At 47.2% G+C, this 18,880-nt stretch overlaps 1 protein-coding gene across 2 annotated transcripts in view; it reads right to left on the bottom strand.

Moving 5' to 3' along the window:
- The window catches only part of ABTB3 (ankyrin repeat and BTB domain containing 3), a 182,389-nt gene that overhangs the window by 45,342 nt on the left and 118,167 nt on the right, over positions 1-18,880 (bottom strand). For both annotated transcript variants that reach the window (XM_072849335.1, XM_072849269.1), the window contains exons 3-4: positions 17,159-17,363; positions 5,259-5,411 (exon numbers count right to left, since the gene is read on the bottom strand). In XM_072849335.1, the coding sequence (XP_072705436.1) occupies positions 5,259-5,411; positions 17,159-17,363 (358 nt within the window). The remainder of the gene's footprint in view (positions 1-5,258; positions 5,412-17,158; positions 17,364-18,880) is intronic.

Genomic DNA, 18,880 nt, shown 5'->3' on the forward strand with positions numbered 1-18,880 from the left:
AAGGCCAGGACTTACAGATACCAATTTCACCTCTGTACTCCTGGAAGAGGGAAAAAAAATGTGTTATGTCCATGGCCAGCAGCAGAGATAGGACCCAGACTCACAGCCAGCCAGAGAAGAAAAGGGATTATTTACTGCCCAAAGGGTGAGCCCAGCACCCTCGGGGAACCTAGCCATAACTCAGAAATGCTGCTGAAGTGTATGAGCAAGCAGTTAAAGGGGATCAAGTTATGGCTCTCCATCTGTGCACCGGCACACACCCTGTCGTGCCAGCTCCTGCTCTCACCAGCTCTGCCTCCACCAGCAGCGGTGCTGCCACCTCCAACTAAATTTGACTGGAAGGTAAGGGGGTGCTTTGACGGCACCAGCGGGGACAGCATGCAAACCCTGCTGCCTAGCTCTGTCCTCCGGAGTCCAAACCCACTGACCAGGGACTGCAGACAAGGGACCACGATGCACCCTGGTGGTACCAGAGCCTGAGGGGTCTCCACGGGCTGCACATCAAGATGGGATGGGGCAAGAAGAAAACAGACCCCTGTGGGACTCCACCCATGAGGAGCCTGATGGCAAAAATGCCATTTCCCATCGCTGCCCTTTGGGTACAGCTGCCAAAAAGGACTTCAGACCTCTTTATAGAATTGTCCCAGGCTCCTCCTGCCAACACTTGCCTCCATTGAAGCAGCTGTGGCCCGTGGTGGACAGTAATCAATGCCACAGGGAGCAATCTCGCTTCTGCAGTGTGCAAGAGAAAGGCACGAGCCTTTTCATCTATGGATAAGAAGAAACTACACCTCAAGACGACTAAGCTCTGCTTCTCCTCCAAATCTCAGCCAGGAGCTTCACAGCCTGCTGAGCAGGGGGACGCGGGACTAATGAGCATGAGAGGGCTTCCAGACACCCCTGTGGCTGCAGAGAAATGCCCAGCCTCACAGGCAATGCTTCTGGAGGATCTCAGTGCCATGAGGCCACATTCAGTGTTCCTCTTCATTCAGATGCCAGGAAGGTCCCTTGGATGTGACGTGGGCTAGGTCAGCAACCCCACAGGCCATTCCTTCCCCAGCCAAGCTGGGGGTCAGATGTCCAGCTGGGACGTTCGGCCAGAACCCCACCCTCAGACAGTGCAAGCCGGGATCTCCTGAAATACCTCCTCCCACACCACCGGAGGTACCAGGAGTGAAGACGCTGACCACCTCATTCCTTTCAGCAGAGGGCAGAGCCCTTCTTGGGGATGAGGGGGCTGCTTGCCAGGCCCAGAAACAGCTGGGAAAAGCAGCTTTCCCCAGAGAGGCCAGAAAGGGGATGACTTGGAATCTAAGAGGTCTGAGGCAATGCTGAGGGTAGAAGAGAATATTTCAAATAACACATGGGGATTGCCCTTTGTGGAGGGGAATTGCACTCAGGTCTCCAAGACTGCCCCAAAGTGGATTTTTCTTCAGTTTTTGCTGCTTCTGGATATCAGAATGAACACAGGTGCCTGCACACACACTTGCACCCCAGACTATATCCTTCTTTTAACCTCTGACTGACCAGAAAATAGCCCTTTATCCAGTTAGGTGCAGAAACAACCATGTAACAGTCCCCAGCATGACACTACCATGTCTCTCGGTTCAGTTTGTTCCACCATCTTTACATCCTCCAGGATTGCCATAATACATTGCAACCAGAAATGAAGCCACTGACCCTGATAAAAAGCACGGCAGCCTTTGTGCTGAGCAACACAGGATGCTCCTCCCTTGCTCTGTTTCTCTGCCATCAGCCTCCAGTCCCCAGATGTAGTCATCCATTAGCAATCCTCCCCAGCATGTCTAACAGATTGGTTTAGGGATTTTTTTTTTTTTTTTAAACAAATGTTCCACAGAATGGAGGAAGGAAAGACATGCAAAGAGCTTCTTGTGTTTAGGTGGAGCAAGTGGAAGGGTACCCCTTGCAGATGCAATGATGAGGAGCAGCCAAAATCAGGCATCTGTTTGCAGCCAGCCAGAACCAGCGCAGACTGAGAAGTGATGCTACCTTATTGCAGCAGAAAGGCAGGTCAACACAGTTTTTACCACCATGGTCCTTTCTGGCAACAAATTACCTTCATCCCCAATGCCTTCATTAATAAAAGGTCTAGAGCAGGGAGCAGAGCACCCACCTTCACCAGATTTATGCCAGCAGAGAGCTACTTTGCACACAGTTCTCTACTGACTACATCCAGCTGCCTCACGTGGACCAACAGGGCCTGGGTACAGGTGAGGCTTTATTTAAGTCTGGTCTCCCACTATGACAAAGAGTATTTTGGACACAACTTGGGCTTCTGTCTCGGCTAGCTGTCCTGCATCCAGCAGTCAGTCCATCTGTGAAACCGACCTCCTTGCAAAAGGTGGAGACATCTACTTTATTTAAAGCTTCCACCCCTGGGGGAAGAGGAACATTTATATCCTTGCTCATCTCCCAGGGCTGGGGAAAGGGAAGAAACTTTCTGGCATGTCTGCTGCTGTAAAATGAAAAGAGATTAAGAAGGAGACAGGCAGCTCCTGCCTGATTCCAGCTTCCCTCACTCCTCTACCCAGAGCAAGAGCAGCTCCTCTTTCAGGAGATGAAAACATTGCAAGAAATTAATGCGAAGGATTTTTTAAAAAAGATCAGAAGAGGGGAGAAAGAGAGGAAGTATTGGAATGAAAGGCAGGAAGAAAACAGAGATGATTTACAAAGCCACATATTGGGAACCTCACTGCTGGAGTATGTGATTGTGCTGGGAAGTGTCACACGAATCTGCTGGGAGACCTCCATGCTGTAGTTCAGATAAGAAACTGAACATTTGGTTTTTATCCAAACCGATCCTGAACTTCATAGCCTTTGAGATCCTGCCAATCTCTCCCTCTCCCCCTCTCCCCGTATGCGTGTTTTTCTAGTGTGGAAGCTGATTTTGCTTCATGCGTTTGCAATGACAGGTCGTGAATCAACACCGTGGAATGATGCAATATCACACGGGACCATGGGAACTTTTGGGTTCAGGTCTCTGTATTTTAGGGACTAAAGACGACTGCTAAGAAAAGCCTAGAAATTGAACCAGTTTCAAGGTCCTACTTATTAAGCCATTTCTATAAAAGTCACAAAATATATCAAGCTAACTGCATTTAAAATCCTCCAGCTGTCATCCGTCACACAGCTTATTTGAAAAGCCATCCCCTGCAAAGTTGTTGTGTTCCCCCCGCTCCCCCTCAGTGTTTGCATTTATGGAACTGATGCTTGCTGAGGAGTTGATAGTTGGAAACCCTCCCTCCCTAACAGGGAGGCATGAAAGGTTGGCGCTCGGCTTAGTGGAAAATGAGAAGTGCTGAGGGTCTGCACTGAATACAAATAAAAAATTACAAGCTGCAAGGTTTCAAATTAACGTCCTGATGCTTCACATTATTCTTCAGAAAAGCTCGGTCCTTCCTTTGATCTCAGGATTACAGGCAGCCGGGGCCTGATTCACAGCTACGCAAAGAACCTGCACTACGCTGGCAGTACACACAGACCTTAAAATAAAACCCAAAGTACGCAGACACTCATTTGTAGACCTCTGCCAGCACAGTAGAGTGAGATCTCCATTTTGGGACATTGGGGGTGAATCAGGCCCCTGCAGTCAAATAATGGTACACCGCAAACTCTGCTCTCTCTAAAATCCAGAATTTGTCTCAGGAATTATTTCTCTTTTCATTCCCACCTGATTAATCCCAGGCTGTGCTCTTCAGGCTCACTCTCCCTTGCAAGACAAGCAGGACAACAGCTACCACATATATTCTTTATGAAATGAATTCTTGATAGCAACTTTAAATGCTGATTTGTTCCTCACAATTCACGAATTCTTATGCAGCATAATATAACCCAGTCCAACTTCAAATGATTTTGAAACTCCTGGAAAATTATGTAATAGTTGTCAAAATATAACTTTAAGAATGGTATAGTGAGGTTTTTTTTAAATCCACAAATATTTAACTGTATCTACCTTCATTTTTAAGACAGAGGATGTAGAGTAGAAACATTATTACCTTATTTGCAATCCTTAGTTTCAATCCTACCTAAATACTGGAACAGGTATTAAATTAATTGTGCCTTTTCAAAACCAAGTACTAGGTCTTCAGAAAGTGCATAGTATCTGTAAGTCCTGACATGTCAGTAGGGACGCAGGATACTGCACTTCTGGAAATGAGGGCCAAGATGGTCACACCAAAGGGAAGCAATTATAGCCAAGATTTGAAATCTGAAATGCTCAAGATTATGCTTTGAAGAAATATGTTGAATTTCGAATAAATATTGAATAGCTGCGACTATAAAAAGCCTATGCAGATCTCGAAGTAAAGTATTACACTCTCTGGTAAAAGAGCATGTCAAGGCCAGAGTCAATAGAAGGCAGCTGCTCCGATACAGGTTGTCCCGGCTAATCATGTAGATCATCCCTCCGCTTTCTGTGTTGGGAGGAAAGAATGCACCTACTGTTGTATGAAGAGGCAAACCGCTGAAAATTGGGGTTTATGTACAAATTTGTGAAGCGATAGCAGTGAGTAATTGCTACTTTGGCAGATTCAGAATGCCTTTTCATATGAAAATCAAAACCAAATATATCCTTGACTCCAGAACAGCCCTAGATCATGCTTTTATACATGTACATAATAATAAGGCAAAACAGACACTAAAAACATATCCTGGCAATAAATACTTTAAGACTTCATTAGAAAACCAAAAGGTCACATCTCATACCCGAAAAAGTCAAATTATCTAGGCTGACATTTACAACTAATTTGAACAGACATTAGCATGAAAAATACAATTTTACTGCAAGAGGTAGTCTTACCTATAAGTTTAAATGTGCCCTTTAAGCATTAATGCTGAAAACAAAGCACTGAAAAATATCTGCAGCCCTGCCAATTACATCTCAGTACCTTATAGCAAAGCAACGTGAAACAGACAATTAGCAGAAGATTTCAGCCCCTCATTAGCAAGCAGAACCTAATAGTAAGAGAAAAAAACCACCACCATATGAGCTCTGAAGAGCAGATTATGGGCTCGATCCAGCTGTGAGATATTCAGGCACCCATTACCATGCAACCGGCTTATCCACGGATGTGAGCAAATACCAGGAGCCGATTTTGCAACGCACACAGCAACGAGCCCGAGCATCCATGCACCTCTCAAGGCAATAACAGAGCCCTCTGCCTGCCTGCTCGCTCGCTGCCACTAGGAAAGAGAGACACATTTTGCACAAAGCAGCAGATTTTTTTTGGTGGACTTACTTTAACTGTCGAGGTTCGCAGTCAACTCCCGGCAGCAAGAGCCTCGCTGCCTGCCGTACGTCATCGCTGTCCACCGAGAAACTGCGACGGTGCCCCGCGTGAGCCACGGCAACCCGTATCCACTCCATCAGGGGAGGCAGCACAATGAACGGCCTGGGAAAGCACACAGACATGAATGCTACAATACACTAGCATCAAAATAACAGGTATACAGTGAGAGAGGGCAGGGATGTGTGTGAGTGCATGTGTATGTATGTGTGAGAATGTATATACAGAGAGAGAGAAGGAAACAAGCAAAACGAAAGCATGGGAGAGCAAACTGGCTCAGCAAATTTCAAGCAGGTCTAAATCAAGATGTCTCACACTGTCTCCGGAGCAGAATTATTTGAAGAGTGAGATTATGAGCCACGCTTTATTTTATGGGGCTCCTCTGAGGTCAGTGCACCTGCCTGGGAAGCCCTCCCTGCCCCCCCCCCATCCTTCGCACAGTGTATCCCGAAAAGAGGGCAGGAGCCTGGCGCAGGACCACATCCTGCTCCAGCTGACGTGCCGGGCTGGGTATTCTCCCCAGCCGCTTTGCAATAGGGACGGGAGAACGAACCACGGCAGAGAGAGGGGATGCCCCCACCCCAGGATGCCATGGATGGAGAGGTGAAGCATGAAGAAGTCTCCAGCATCTCCTACCAATGCAATGTGCACCTTCTGCTCAGCGCTGAAAGTGGGGACCTTTGCACTGATCCCGCTGTATTGTTGACGTTATCTGTGAGCAGCATCAGAAATCAGACTGTTTTTGTTTCACTTTTAGCAGTATCAAACCAGTACACATTTGGGTACCAGGTCTTCTGCCACTCGAGCAAAAATACACAAAACTGCCCCCCAAAGTGGATAGTGGGACTCTGGGCCACAGCCCCCACTTGAGCAAAGCATGGACGCTATCAGAGACATGGACCATGTCTCCTTCACTCCACAAGACCTGGTCAGCCCCATGTCCTAGCGAGAGCTGCCCAAGCCTTAGGTGGAGCACACAGCATACAGCTTGCCTCATCTATGTTAAAAATTATTTGGGGACAGAGAGAAAAATGCCAAATCTTAAATGAGAACCATCGCTTCAAGTCATAGTTTGGAGATAAAAATAAAATATCTGCAGCTGAACATCTTGGAAGGTCACTGCCTGTTAGGTCAGGGTGGACAAAATGCCCAGAGCAACGCAGGTTGCAGAAACTGCCCTCCCCAATAAGTTTTCATGCCCGCTTCACCTCCTAGCTGGGGTGTCCAAAACGGGTGTCTCCTCCGTGGCTGTACACAGGAAACAAAGTCTGTGTGGGGAAGGGATGAGGAAGGGTAGAAGAAATTCCTCTTTATAAAAATATATTATAAAATTCTAACAATTGTAAAATCATTAAAACATAAGAAATCCATCCAAGAGCTACTTGAAAACTATACTAAAAGTCCTGTGTTTAGTCAGGACTGCTGAGAACTATTTAAACACAGTGAAACTGTTTTATCCACACTGTGAAGTAGATACTATAGCTAAGAGATGTTAACAGAGATTGCTATAATATTAAAAAACAAAACAAAACAAAAAAAAAGAAGATATGAAACTTGTAGATGACTACTGTCCTCAAGGAATGTCTGTAATTAACCTGCTCTTACCTCCTTCTTCTGAACCTTTTTCTTTTGTCTCATTTCTCATGTGGCTCCCTTTCCCCTCCTCTTGAACTGCATATTCCCATATTCCCTCTGTTTATTAGCTCAGTATATCATCCTAATACTGGAAATGTTCCTTTTAGTGCAGCAGCATCCCCTACTTTTGCTCCCTTCACTTCTCCTGCTCCTTTTCATTTGATATTGCTTTCCCTTACTTGCCTTCCTTTATGCGGTCCCTTTTCTCGAAAGGAAAAGAACGGAAAAAAAAAAGTGAAGGCTGGATTAGGTGCCCAGTAGGCAAATACTTCACATTTTAAATATATAACTTTACCCCAAAAGGATCTACCCTGAGAAAAATTATTTAAGAGGACGTTGATTCTGGAATATCCTTTTCCTATTTATAGCTCTTTATGCCATTTATTTATCTTTTGAAGGCTTGACTTTACATAGCTCTGATATTAATATTCTTAAGGAAAGATTATCTATTTCAAAAGCGCCGAAGGACAGAGAAGCCCTGAGGCCACTAACTTTCCCTGGGATGCTGGGTTCCCAAATCTCACGGGCACTTAAATGAACAGCCTCCCTTTGAAATATGACATCTTTGGCTGACTTGCCACTTTCATCATTATTCTATTCAAACACATCGCCGTCACCTCAAGACCAGGCTGCATTTGTTTCTAGGGCTTTTTGCTTTCCCCAGACCTGCCGCGGCCACGTAAGGTGGCAAATAAAGACAGAACACCTTCTCCCACAGCTCCTGCAAAACAATTTCCATAACTCAGCTCATTTGTCATGACGGTGGCGGCCGTCAGAGAAGGGAAAGGGGAGAAGCAGGGGTGTATCTGCTCCTGGAAGGTGACCTGGGAAGCAGGTCACCTGCTCTATGTGTCCTCAGAGCAGAAGGGACCCTCTCTCGTGGGGTTAAGTAGCTGGGGACAAGTGATCAGTGGGAGTTGGTTTCATCACTTGCTGAGCAAACAGCAGAAAGGGAGCTGCAAATCACACTGGAAGTGTAAAAATCCATACAGTTACCCACAAAACTTGGTGCCAGGAAAACAATTAAAGGGAAACACAATTCTAGGTTATGGTTTGCATGAGTGGGCGCAGTCTGGATCACAGAAATGAAGATAGGCTTGACCAGAGCCTTCCTATAACATCTGCTGGGCGAACAGAAGAGCAGAGGACAGGACCATGCCTGAACAGGGGACTCGGGGGTTCACGGTTTCTTCTCTTCTCTCATGCAGGTCAGAAACTCACCCAGCAGAAGATCTGCCCCACCACAGTAAGGAGCATACCAAATAAAATTATTTACAGGAACTGTCATAACTGCACTATAAAATTGCATTTTTTTTTTCTTTCCTGGTCTTGCAAACTTCAACAGAGAAATAGAAATGAATGTGGCTATTTGGTGCAATAAATCCTGAAAGGGAAGAGAATCGGTGTGTGGCGGAAGCAAGGGGATTTTCTCTAAAGGCCAATTTCAGTCCATACATGAGGACATGGAGTTTACCCAGAATACATTACATTCCTTTTTCCGAGGCAAACCCCCCACCCCCATCACTGCATATCTGAGCATGTCAGGGAATTTGTACTTTCAGAAGAGAACCAAATATGGTTGAGTGTAATAGGTTAAAAATACCCTTCAAGAGTCTATGTACCATGTGAAGGGGATTTTTTTTTTTTTTTTTAATGCTGTTTGTGTGCCAAAGGAGAAAGAGGAACACAAAGTTATAGGGAGGTGATAACCAATGTGACATCAGCAAGACATATTTCACTTTTCAAATGACACTGTGCAAAAACAGGTTAGGCGAATGCATCACATCACTGGCGTACACATTGATTTATCTCTGCTGTACAGAGGCAGGTAACAACCAAGGGAGTTCAGTACTTTTGTGTCCCAGAGCAGACATGTAGCAGATAAGTCACCTAGTTACACATTTTGGAAGCGCACGTCTTAAATTAATCTAACCACGGTAGGAACATGCTGGGCTTGACTCTGCCTGAACGATGTGGAAAGTCAGGAGCAACTCAATTGCTGCAGAAGCACCTTACGGGGTGCGGGTCAGCGAGCACTCTGATCTCCTCCTCCAGCCCATCTCTGTACCTGTGCCTAACTTTAAACGCATGCTCCCATCTCTTTAATTCACTGCAGTTCAAAGTTAAGCACGAGCTTAAGTAATGTCACAAATAAAGGATGGATTTCGGCACAGGTTTATATTTTCCTGAACTGTCATCTAAGGGGAAAAACGTGCCAGATGGGGATGCAGGGAGAGGTCTCTGCACAGAGAAATCCCCATCCCACACAGGAGAGCTGGGAGGTGGGGGAGGGATGGGGGAGGCCAACAAAAGGCAGATCCCAAAGGGTTGGACCCTTCTGGGCACTGTCCTCCCCGGGTTCTTGGCAAGGGGACAGCCGGCTCCTCTGGGAGCATGCCCTCCCCAGGTCCCTACTGGAATAGAAAAGGGAATTATAAGCGCTCCACAAACCCTCACATCGCCGGTTCCTCCCTCCACACAGCATCCTTCCCTGTTCCCTCCCGCCGCCCAGTGCCCCTCTCGCATCTATTTTGGGACGGCTCGGGGACCCGCGAGCTCCTGTGCCTTGCAGACATCTGCAGGCAATACGCAGCCGGCACCCCCTGCAAGGGACGATCCCTCGCCTTCCTCTCCCGTCCCGGATATCACACATCCTTCTCCACATCGCCCTCAGACAGACAGCTCCCCGCTGGCACCCTCCCCTCCGGAGCAGGGCTGATGATGCCTTCACACCCGATCAGACCTCAAACCTCTCTCTTTTTTTGTGAGGTTGATATCTGTGGGGCACTTTGAATTACAGAATGGCTCATCAGGAAAGCAAATGTTCTGGGGGGGCCTAAATGTAAGGCATAACCTGCTCCAGTCATGCCACCTTTTGCCCAAAACCCACACTCCTCCAGACAGGCGCGCAGTAGTCCTGGGCTGCCCACCATTTCCCTCCATGGCTTGCTGGCACAGAGAGATATTAAAACTCTCGTCATGCATATGCAATAGCTCAGGCTTTTTCATTATTATTATTATTATTATTATCAGTGGCAGTATACCTGTATATAAACATGAGGAGGGAAGAGCATGAGAAATGCGCAGTGTAAAATGCAATAGGATGCCGCATTATTTTTGCGTGGGTCTGTGAGGAGGCTGATGAAGCTCCTTTCTGGACGCCGCCCACTGCGACGCTGGAGTTGCAAAGCACCAGGGCCAACACTCCTACAAATCCCAGCTCCCAATAACCCTGGCCCTGGTTTTTCTCTGCCCCTACCACGTTTGCAGGCTGCAGACTCCCTGCTGCCCACACTGACCATGACTTCATGGTCCACCTTGCTGCCCAGTCCTTTAAGAGCAGGGCCGCCATTCACATCCACCCTCTTTTTCTTGATTTCCCAACGGGTTAAGCTGTTCTTCCTCTCCCCAGTTGCTGCCTCTCCCTTGCAGAGGGTAATCCACCTTTTCGGCGGGACCCCCCTGCCAGGAAAGCGGTGTCCTGTCTCACTCTCCCCTCCCAGTTCCCACTATGGGGGTGACTTCTCCCGAGCTGCCGTCCGGCGGGTGACCCCCTGATCATTTTTGCCAGGCGATGAGAGTCCCAAAGGAGGGACAACTGACTGTCACCTTCTCTGGCGTGCAGACTTAAACCGCCTTCCTGATGGCACACTCATCACCTCTGAATGCTCCTCACCCAGGCTCAGTCTTCCTCCACCGCTGTGGCTCACGAACCCTGGACAGGCCACCAGCCCCCCGCTCACAGCAGAGCCGGCAGCACACTCCAGGTCCAGGAGCTCATCAAGCGCGCACGAGAGATTTCCCTAAGTAATCACAGTGCTCAAAGAAAAAATCGCCGTTTCAAGTGCAGCACAGCAGCCTCTCTATTTCCAGGGGACTTCACACTGCTCTTCTTCAGACACCGAGCCCTTGCCCCACCACACACTCACTGTATGTATTAAAATCAACCGCTACAGAAAGGATTGGCTTGATGGTCTGCATCGCGATGGGAACAGAGAAATTCCTGAGGGCTAATCCTATTTGGATGTGAATTTCCACAACCACCTCATGTTGTCCCTCCCTCAGTTTCAACAGCTGTGAAGTGTACACAGCTGTATAGACCTGACCTCACTTTAACTTAAACACCTTCTGTATGGTTCAATTATTGCAACTGCTCTGGATGATTTCTGCTTGCAGGATCCTTTAGCTACTGAGGAGGATGCTGTTCTGGTAGGTGTTGAGTTTCTTCACACCCTCCAGCCAAGGAGTGGTGACTGCAAACTTGCATGGCAACGGCAGCCGAAGTGCTCCATGCAGGTCACTGCTGTTTTACTGATTGCTTTTGCAATTTTAGAGTTAACAGCGCTTCTGAGAAGCAGAAGGCTGTACTTTTGCAAGGAAAAGCCTATCTAGACAAAGGTAGGGAGATGTTTCTGCTTGCAGATATGAGTCAGCAACTTTAACATTATAAAAAGGTCTTTTCATTTGTTTGGTTTTATGTTTATGTTTTCATGGGTGGTTTTTAAAGAAAATCCCAGCATACGAATTATAAAGCATTCTCAGTTCTGACAGTTTTCATTTAGAACACATGATGAAACCATATATGCAATGCTAGTCTGTTTTTAGCATTCTTGGAGGATAGAAAAGCATGTTTTTTCCAATGTTTGGCATACATTTCAGATGGGTTTCTGGGCTGCAAAACTAGTATTTTATATTTACACCATAAGCTACTTGTCTTCCTGGCAAGGAAATACCTTCTGATGCAGAAAGCTGCCAGCCCTGCTCCTGCCCAGGGACCCAGCAGTGCCGACTGATGCACCACGCGAGTCCACGCAGCTGTCCCACGCTAGGCAGCTCCTCCATTGCCCCAGAAGCCCAGCTAAGGGTGACCCAAGTAACCAGCCTCTGAAAAAGCCAATTCTGCATTTTGTTCAGGCTGAAGGATCAATTCCTTGCTCTCACACAAGCCTCAGTGAGGCTGGCCTAGGCGGAGGGAGGGTTTACCCGCAGGCTTTCGTGTACCAAGACATCGGTGCTCCGGAGTCCACACAAAGGTATCTGCAAGTCATGTTTTTTGAACTTGCATGCAGTGTTTGAATGCGCCATCCCCATTGCCTCTCCTGCATTAAAAACATTAATGGCTGAGACTTGAAACACGACTGAGTCAAAGCGATGACTCGGTGAGCAACCACAACGGGGAAATACTTCACAGGCAGCTTTGAGATCAGATTTGACACAACTGGCTGTGGCATAAATCCCTGAAGAGATGCCAGCGTTGGGAGTGTGGTGCAGAACAGCCCGAGTAACACAATTTTCTCTATTTAAAAAAAGCCTATAGCCATCCCACAGACAACGTAAGTCTAGCTTGATAAATTAGATGTAGAATACAGCCCCAGCCCAGCAAGGATATACCGTCTGACAGCCGAGCTATGAATACTGCCTGAACTATTTCTTGTAACATGTGCAATCTCACACAGCTGCCAATACCATTTCTGAACGGATTTTTAAAAAGAGGGAAGTTTGATATTTAAGCTGCAAATCTAGAGGATTTATGTAAGGATGGATTTGGCATTTCTTTCCAGTGGCTCCCAGCAAAATCAACCCTGGTGTTAACTTTGAGTTCAGCGAGGCCAAGGTTTCACCATCTGAAGTTTTCGATTAAGTAGTGGATAAAACTATATAGGGTTACATAAGGCTATGCCATACTGCTACATCAAGCATGCGTAATGACTTCTTCAGATACACGTTGCAAGGTGAATAAGTTTCACAGCAGGACTTCCACATTCCCAGTACTAGCGCTTTACCTGTTCTTCATCAGCATTCCCCGTCATTCCCTCCACTCTCTGCTGGCCTTTGCTGGAGACTGCCCTACCCGTGGAGTTTGCGCCACGTAAAAATTTAAATCAGGGACACTTCCCTAGTTATCTTCTTACTGAAATCGTTCTACGGGTATAATCTGTACAACAGACACAGCTGTACCAGTTACGAGGGTGCTTTGGATGACTTCAGGTTATTTTATAGCAGTGGAACATTCCTCTCATTAAGAGGGTTATATCACATTAATTAGCCAGGTACACTAATAACTATCCAAAGCATGAAACAAAACTCAGATGATAACCCAAACCCTTCCGTTAATCACAAATGACTACAGGCTACAATTTGCACGTGTGTGCATGTGCGGGGGATGTGTATATTTGTGTGTGTGTGTGTGTGTTTGCATGCATGCAAGGCAGGCAGAAAAATAAAAAGCAAGCAATAGCCCATGGGAGTTTCCTAAGGGATTGCTCCACATACAGGGAAAAGTAGTGAAGGAAAAGTGAAAAGAAAGTTAAAACCAGACACGTATCCATCAACTCAATTAAGCCTCGAGGGGAAAAGCTAAAGGCTGCCAGGAGATACAGGGAGTTTATGCTCCTCCTCCAAGGGGGAGCAGCAGAGGAAATGCTGGAGAAGGAACTTTGCTGCCTGTGAGCAGAATTAATGGGTGGTTCTGGACCGGCTGAGCTGCTGAGCCACCGCTTCTCAATGAGTTGTTAATGGGAAACATGGAGAGTTAGGAAGTAATGAGGACTTTGTCAATACAGCTGTGGATAAAAGTGGGTAAGGAACCACTTAAGGAAAAAACCATCACACAAATCTGCAACTACAGATTCTGCGCTTTCCGGTGCTTAAGAAATTACTTGCAATAATTTTGGAAGTGTTATAGAGCCTGAGAAGCAAAACACAACCTCAGGACAGATCCTTTTATTAAACCAGAAGCGGCAAGCAAGAAAGAAATCTTGGTAACACTGGTCTCATCTACAATTTATTCTTTTTTTTAGATTCCCAGGAAAGCAAAAGAACGAACAAATCTAAATAATTTGCAGCCGCCTGCAGTGGAGGCACCAGATGAGCACCGCTTTCGTAGGCAACACCCAGCACAAGACAAATGTCTCCACCATGTCCCGGCTGGGTGCATTAGGGAGGGGGGACCCCACAAACAGGTCCAAACCCCCTCCTGTACCTGCACACCTTCCAAAATAGCCATCTACATGGTACCTGGGGCCATTAGATAACCCACCCCAGCAGGGTTGGCTTGTGTTGGTACTAACACCACAGCCAAAAAATCAGAGGGTTTCTTCCAAAGTGACCAGATTGAAAGAAGAATATGAATTGGGGGTGGGTGGGGATGGGGCGTGGGGGGTGTGTGTGTCACATATCCATCTTACGGTTGGGTTTGCTGGCATTTAGGAAGTGGGGAATCTTTTACAGGTTTTCCGAGCAATCCTGGCCACTTTCCACCTCCTCCCCCTCCCATGAAAGCAGCCTTCCCCACCACAAGAGCTTCGCTGTATAACCATTTTTCCTTTTTATTTCATGTAAAGACAAACACTATTAAAACACACCGCATTCTTGTTTCTTTACCTCCATGAAGAGCAAACACAGAGAAATGCTCCCTAGAAACGAAGTGCCGGATTTATTCAAAGGTAAACATCCCATTTTACGCGTCACCCAAGACTTTGAGGGAGGTACCACTTTCTGTGCTGAAAGTGCTAAGCCAGGCAGGACCGCCACCGTACCGGCTTCCCTCCCGTATCCAGCCTCCGCAGAAGGGCACGCAGAGCCTTTGCAGCTCCCTAACTCAATCCGGTTCAGAGCTGAAATCCAGGTGGGCTGGAGATGGATGGGAAGGACGGGAGCAGCTCCCATGGGGCCATCAAACCCTGCAAGTGCCAGGGGAGCTCTCTGGCCACATCCCGCAACCCTCTCCACCCTGGGCATGCACGGTCAGGGGAGGAGGGGGCCAAGACGGTAGCCAAGTTGGCTTCACATGAGTCAAGGACACCCCCATGGAAATACTGCCTACGCCCAGATCCACACAATCCTGGCTTCTCTCCACCAGCAGGGGCACAAAGAGGCCAAGGATGGGGAAAGTCACCTGGACCTTCCTGCTTCCTTCTGGGCTTCTTTCAACATAAAAGCAATTGCTGCAGCCAGTGATGAAGAGAGGGAATACGGCACACAGATAAGGCACAAAGCTTGCAAACATTCTGCATATAAAAACATCATGTTTAACAAACCCACTTCCTCACAATGCACAAAAACCCATCATGGAAACTGAAACCACCAGAAGTAAGTCATGGACCACAAAGCATGCTTGCATGTAAAAAAAGGATGGGAAGGCTCCTCAGAGCACTGAGGAGAAGTCAGCTTCACCGGTCTCCTTTCTGAGCAGCATACGATGGTTACATCCAGCTGGTGAAGCTCCAGAGCACAACCCCATGGAAATATCCAGGCTCATGCTTAACCCTGCATCGCTCCCTCTCCAGCGCTAAGTACTAACGCATGTTTGATTAGGCAACAGGAGGAGTATCTGCTCCTTCCAAAAGTGACCACAAGCTCTTGGCAATAACACCGAGTACTTGCTCTGGCCCTAACCGCATACCACAGTTGTTAAACTGGCCTGCCAAAGGAAGACGTCTTGCCAGACAGAGTATTCAAAATAAAGCAAGGAAGAACAATCGCTTTAAATAATCAGCATTTCAAGTGCTCTAACGAAGAGAACATGTATTAAGGCGACCTCAGAGAAAGGAAAACCTATTAAAGCAAACGCTAACAGTGATTTTTCAAATATTCCTGCCCTTTTCACTTTCCACAGGGAAGCCTACAGAAATCTTACAAAACCAGAGCTTCAGCATTATTCACCTTTATATTCCCACTGGTTCTAGTGGCATTACTCCCACAGATGGGGACTACAGATCAGGTGAGGGTATTTTCTAATTTTAGTTATTTTTTGTGCATACTAACCACTCTTGGACACGAGTTAGGCCTTCCACAATAACAAGACTGGATGACAAATCATGAAATTAAAAACTAATTTAGAGAAATGAGAAAATTCTGGATTCTTGTCATTTCCCTTCTATTTTTTTTCATACTTTGGAAACAATAGAGCAAAAAGCGACAAGCATGCTCACAGAGCGACCCAAGTTTGAAAAGAGACAAAATGCCATCCAAAGGCAAATGGCAAAATTCCCAGTAACATCATTAATGCCAGCATTTCATCTGGTATGCTTTTCTATGAATTGATATAAAAGCATTTCAATGAAGATATCATATTGTATACCATTTACGATTACACATACAATGAGATTCTCAAATGCTGCTTTTGAGATGCAGACCTCATACTGAAGCAATAACCAAGCCCCATATGCATGGCTCTCAGGGTACACGTGCAGATCAGAGTTTGGCTCACACATGCAGTGCAATATATACATCGGGATGTAAACGTGGAGCCCAGCTTGAAAAAGCAGCTTGCATTTGCACCACCATGATAGCCATCCTAAAAATGAATACCCAGCACTTTCCAAGCACCAGCCGCTCCTCTTGTCTCCATACTGGGGGAGCCTGGTTTAGGGCTGGTGAGAAGCGTGGCAGGGAAATAGCACGGCGTGCCTCAGCACACAAGTGGAGGCTTGCGTTACTAGAGGGTTTGCTGGGCTTTTGACAGGAGATGGCTTTATTTTCTTGGCCAGCAAGCTGTCCCGGTTGCTTTCTGCAGTGCTCAGGTACAGAGCTGTACTGGACTGGGCACCCTGCCTGCCTGCCTGCCAGCATTTGGTAACCCCATCACCAGCTTCAGTGGCATCTCCTTCTCACCCTACTGCAAACCCTGTGTCAGGACGGGGCGTCAGCTGTGCCTCCCCTGCCCTGGCCATTCCCGGAGTGGGGACAACAGCAGCACAGCCGGAGCCTGCCACGACCCTGGCCGGGGCAGCCCCGAGGTTACTCCTGCGCCCAGGTACTCGGCACGGCTGGAGCCCAGCATCTTTAACGACTTCTCCTTTCCACACACTACTCTATTCATTTTCCACTTCCCCAGTCGCAGCTGTCGAGCCCTATTAATGCATAGAAAAAACACATTTAAACCCAAACCTGCTAGGCCAGAAATAGAAGTTCTCATTTTCTTTTCCAAAACACAGAATAGCTGAGCAACAACGAAAGGAAAAGGAGATCTCTCCCGAGTGCACATCTGGAACCAATTTGCTGTATGTAGCCACTGGGTGTCACTTTTGATATATACTGGGTCAGCCACGCAGCGTTTCGGCGAGAGAAATGGATTTCAAAGAGGTGATCCTAAACCAAACCAGACTGCTCCGCAGCCTCTCACGTGCAAGCTGTAATTAGCAATTAGCCAGCCAGGCTGATTTATTAAGGAAACGTCTTTGCCATGACATTAAGAAACGTGCAGTGGCTCCTACCTCTCAGTCTGCAGCGTGACTTTTGACGGCTCCACGTTGGGGTTTTCCCACTCCATCTGCGGACAGTGCATGAAGTAGCAGAGGGTGTACAGAGCCTCCGGCTCCCAGTAGAGCGATCCCTGCTTCTGGTGCATCGGTGTCCCGTTCCCGTGCTGCTTGGCGTTGAGGGGCTGGAGGTGGTGCATTGCTCGAGACACCAGGTCGCCTGGAAAAAAGCAAAAGCTGGGTGAATGCCAGGCTTTTCAGCTGCCTTTCCCCAAAGTTTTCAAACTAAAAGGCGTGCCAGGTTGGTTTTCCCTTCTATTTAACCTCATACGCAAGCTGTAAAAGGTAGGACAGGATCCTCTGCACGGTTTATCGGCAGGTCAGACTTTGACTGGTGGTTTACGCAGCGCAGTGTGACGTACCTGGGCTGCAGTCAAGTCCCCTAAGGCCTGCAGGAGATGGGTTTCTGCAAATATAGTGTGTAGGCAGTGTCAGGCTGGCCCGTCTCAGCACTGCCAGAAGAGCCAGTATGCTGGGGCTGGGGTCACAGCTACCTACAGGCAGCCTTTGGAGGCTGCCAAAACCCCATAGTCCCAAAAATGACCAGTGGGGACAATGAAGAGTGGCACCAAAAGCCGCATGCTCCTGGGTAGAGAGCATCAGGGAAACGCAGCCCCTTGCAGTGAGGAAGGAGGCAGTCAGATAATGCACAGAGCACTGCGGGAGTGTGCAAAGGGACACAGGGGTGAAGAAAAAAGGAGGAAAAAAAATTGCTAGAAGACAGTATCAGAAATGTGCAACCAAAATTACAATTTGTAAGCCCAGGCTGGGCCTGGAAAACTTCATGTTAACAGAAGAGCAAAACCTGTGAAGTAGGCTCACCCAGCCCCTCAGGTTTCCAGAACACAGAAAATGGCCCAAGAGAAAGATGCTCGTCATCTCCCCTGCACCGACGTGGTTCTGTGCGCTTCTTCGCAGGGTGGGTATGGGAAACCAGCGGCAATATGCGGACCAGGATCAGCAAAGCCAGCAAGTGAGATTAGCAGGCAAATATATAGGCAAGCAGCAGTGAGTCTCTTAGCACAGTACTGATTGTAACTAATTAACTAAAGCATCTCCCTCCGATGCAGTGAATTTTACGTTTGTTGACTAGTGACCGCTCTATCAAAGGCAAGGAAACAATTGTGGTTATAAACTGCCTGTTTTCACATGTTCAAATCACTCCGAGACTGCTTTGTGGGGAAATAATGATCTCGGATCAAATCAGATGGTTTGTTTTAAATGAAAATCTGAGCAAGAGCCCTTTGGGTCATTCTTAAGCTATACAAAAGCAAGCGATGGGGAAAAGAGGACATAATTTTCCAGTGTTAAGAAGTCGTCACACGCTTTCTCTTATTTGCTTTTCCCAAATGACCACTGAGCACTGAAACTTGGAAGGAAAAGTTGGAAATGTACGCCAAGGTAGGAACATAAAACCAAATCGGGGGGATGGGGGGTGGGGTGGAGGGCTGAATAATGAACTCCTGGGCAAACTTACCGGAGAACTATTTTGACTGTGTACAAGGCAGAGTACAGGGTTGGTTTTTTTTGCAAAGTCCCACCCCTGTAAACACATCACCTCTCTCCAGCCTGACTCGCACAGAAAATGATGCTGCTGCTGCGATAATGTGCACCGAGGAGAATAGAAACGTCTCGTTGAAAAATGCTCAGCCCAGCCCTCCAAAAACACAGCCTCAA

Source organism: Ciconia boyciana, chromosome 1 (assembly GCF_034638445.1).
Source record: "Ciconia boyciana chromosome 1, ASM3463844v1, whole genome shotgun sequence".
NCBI lineage: Eukaryota > Metazoa > Chordata > Aves > Ciconiiformes > Ciconiidae > Ciconia > Ciconia boyciana.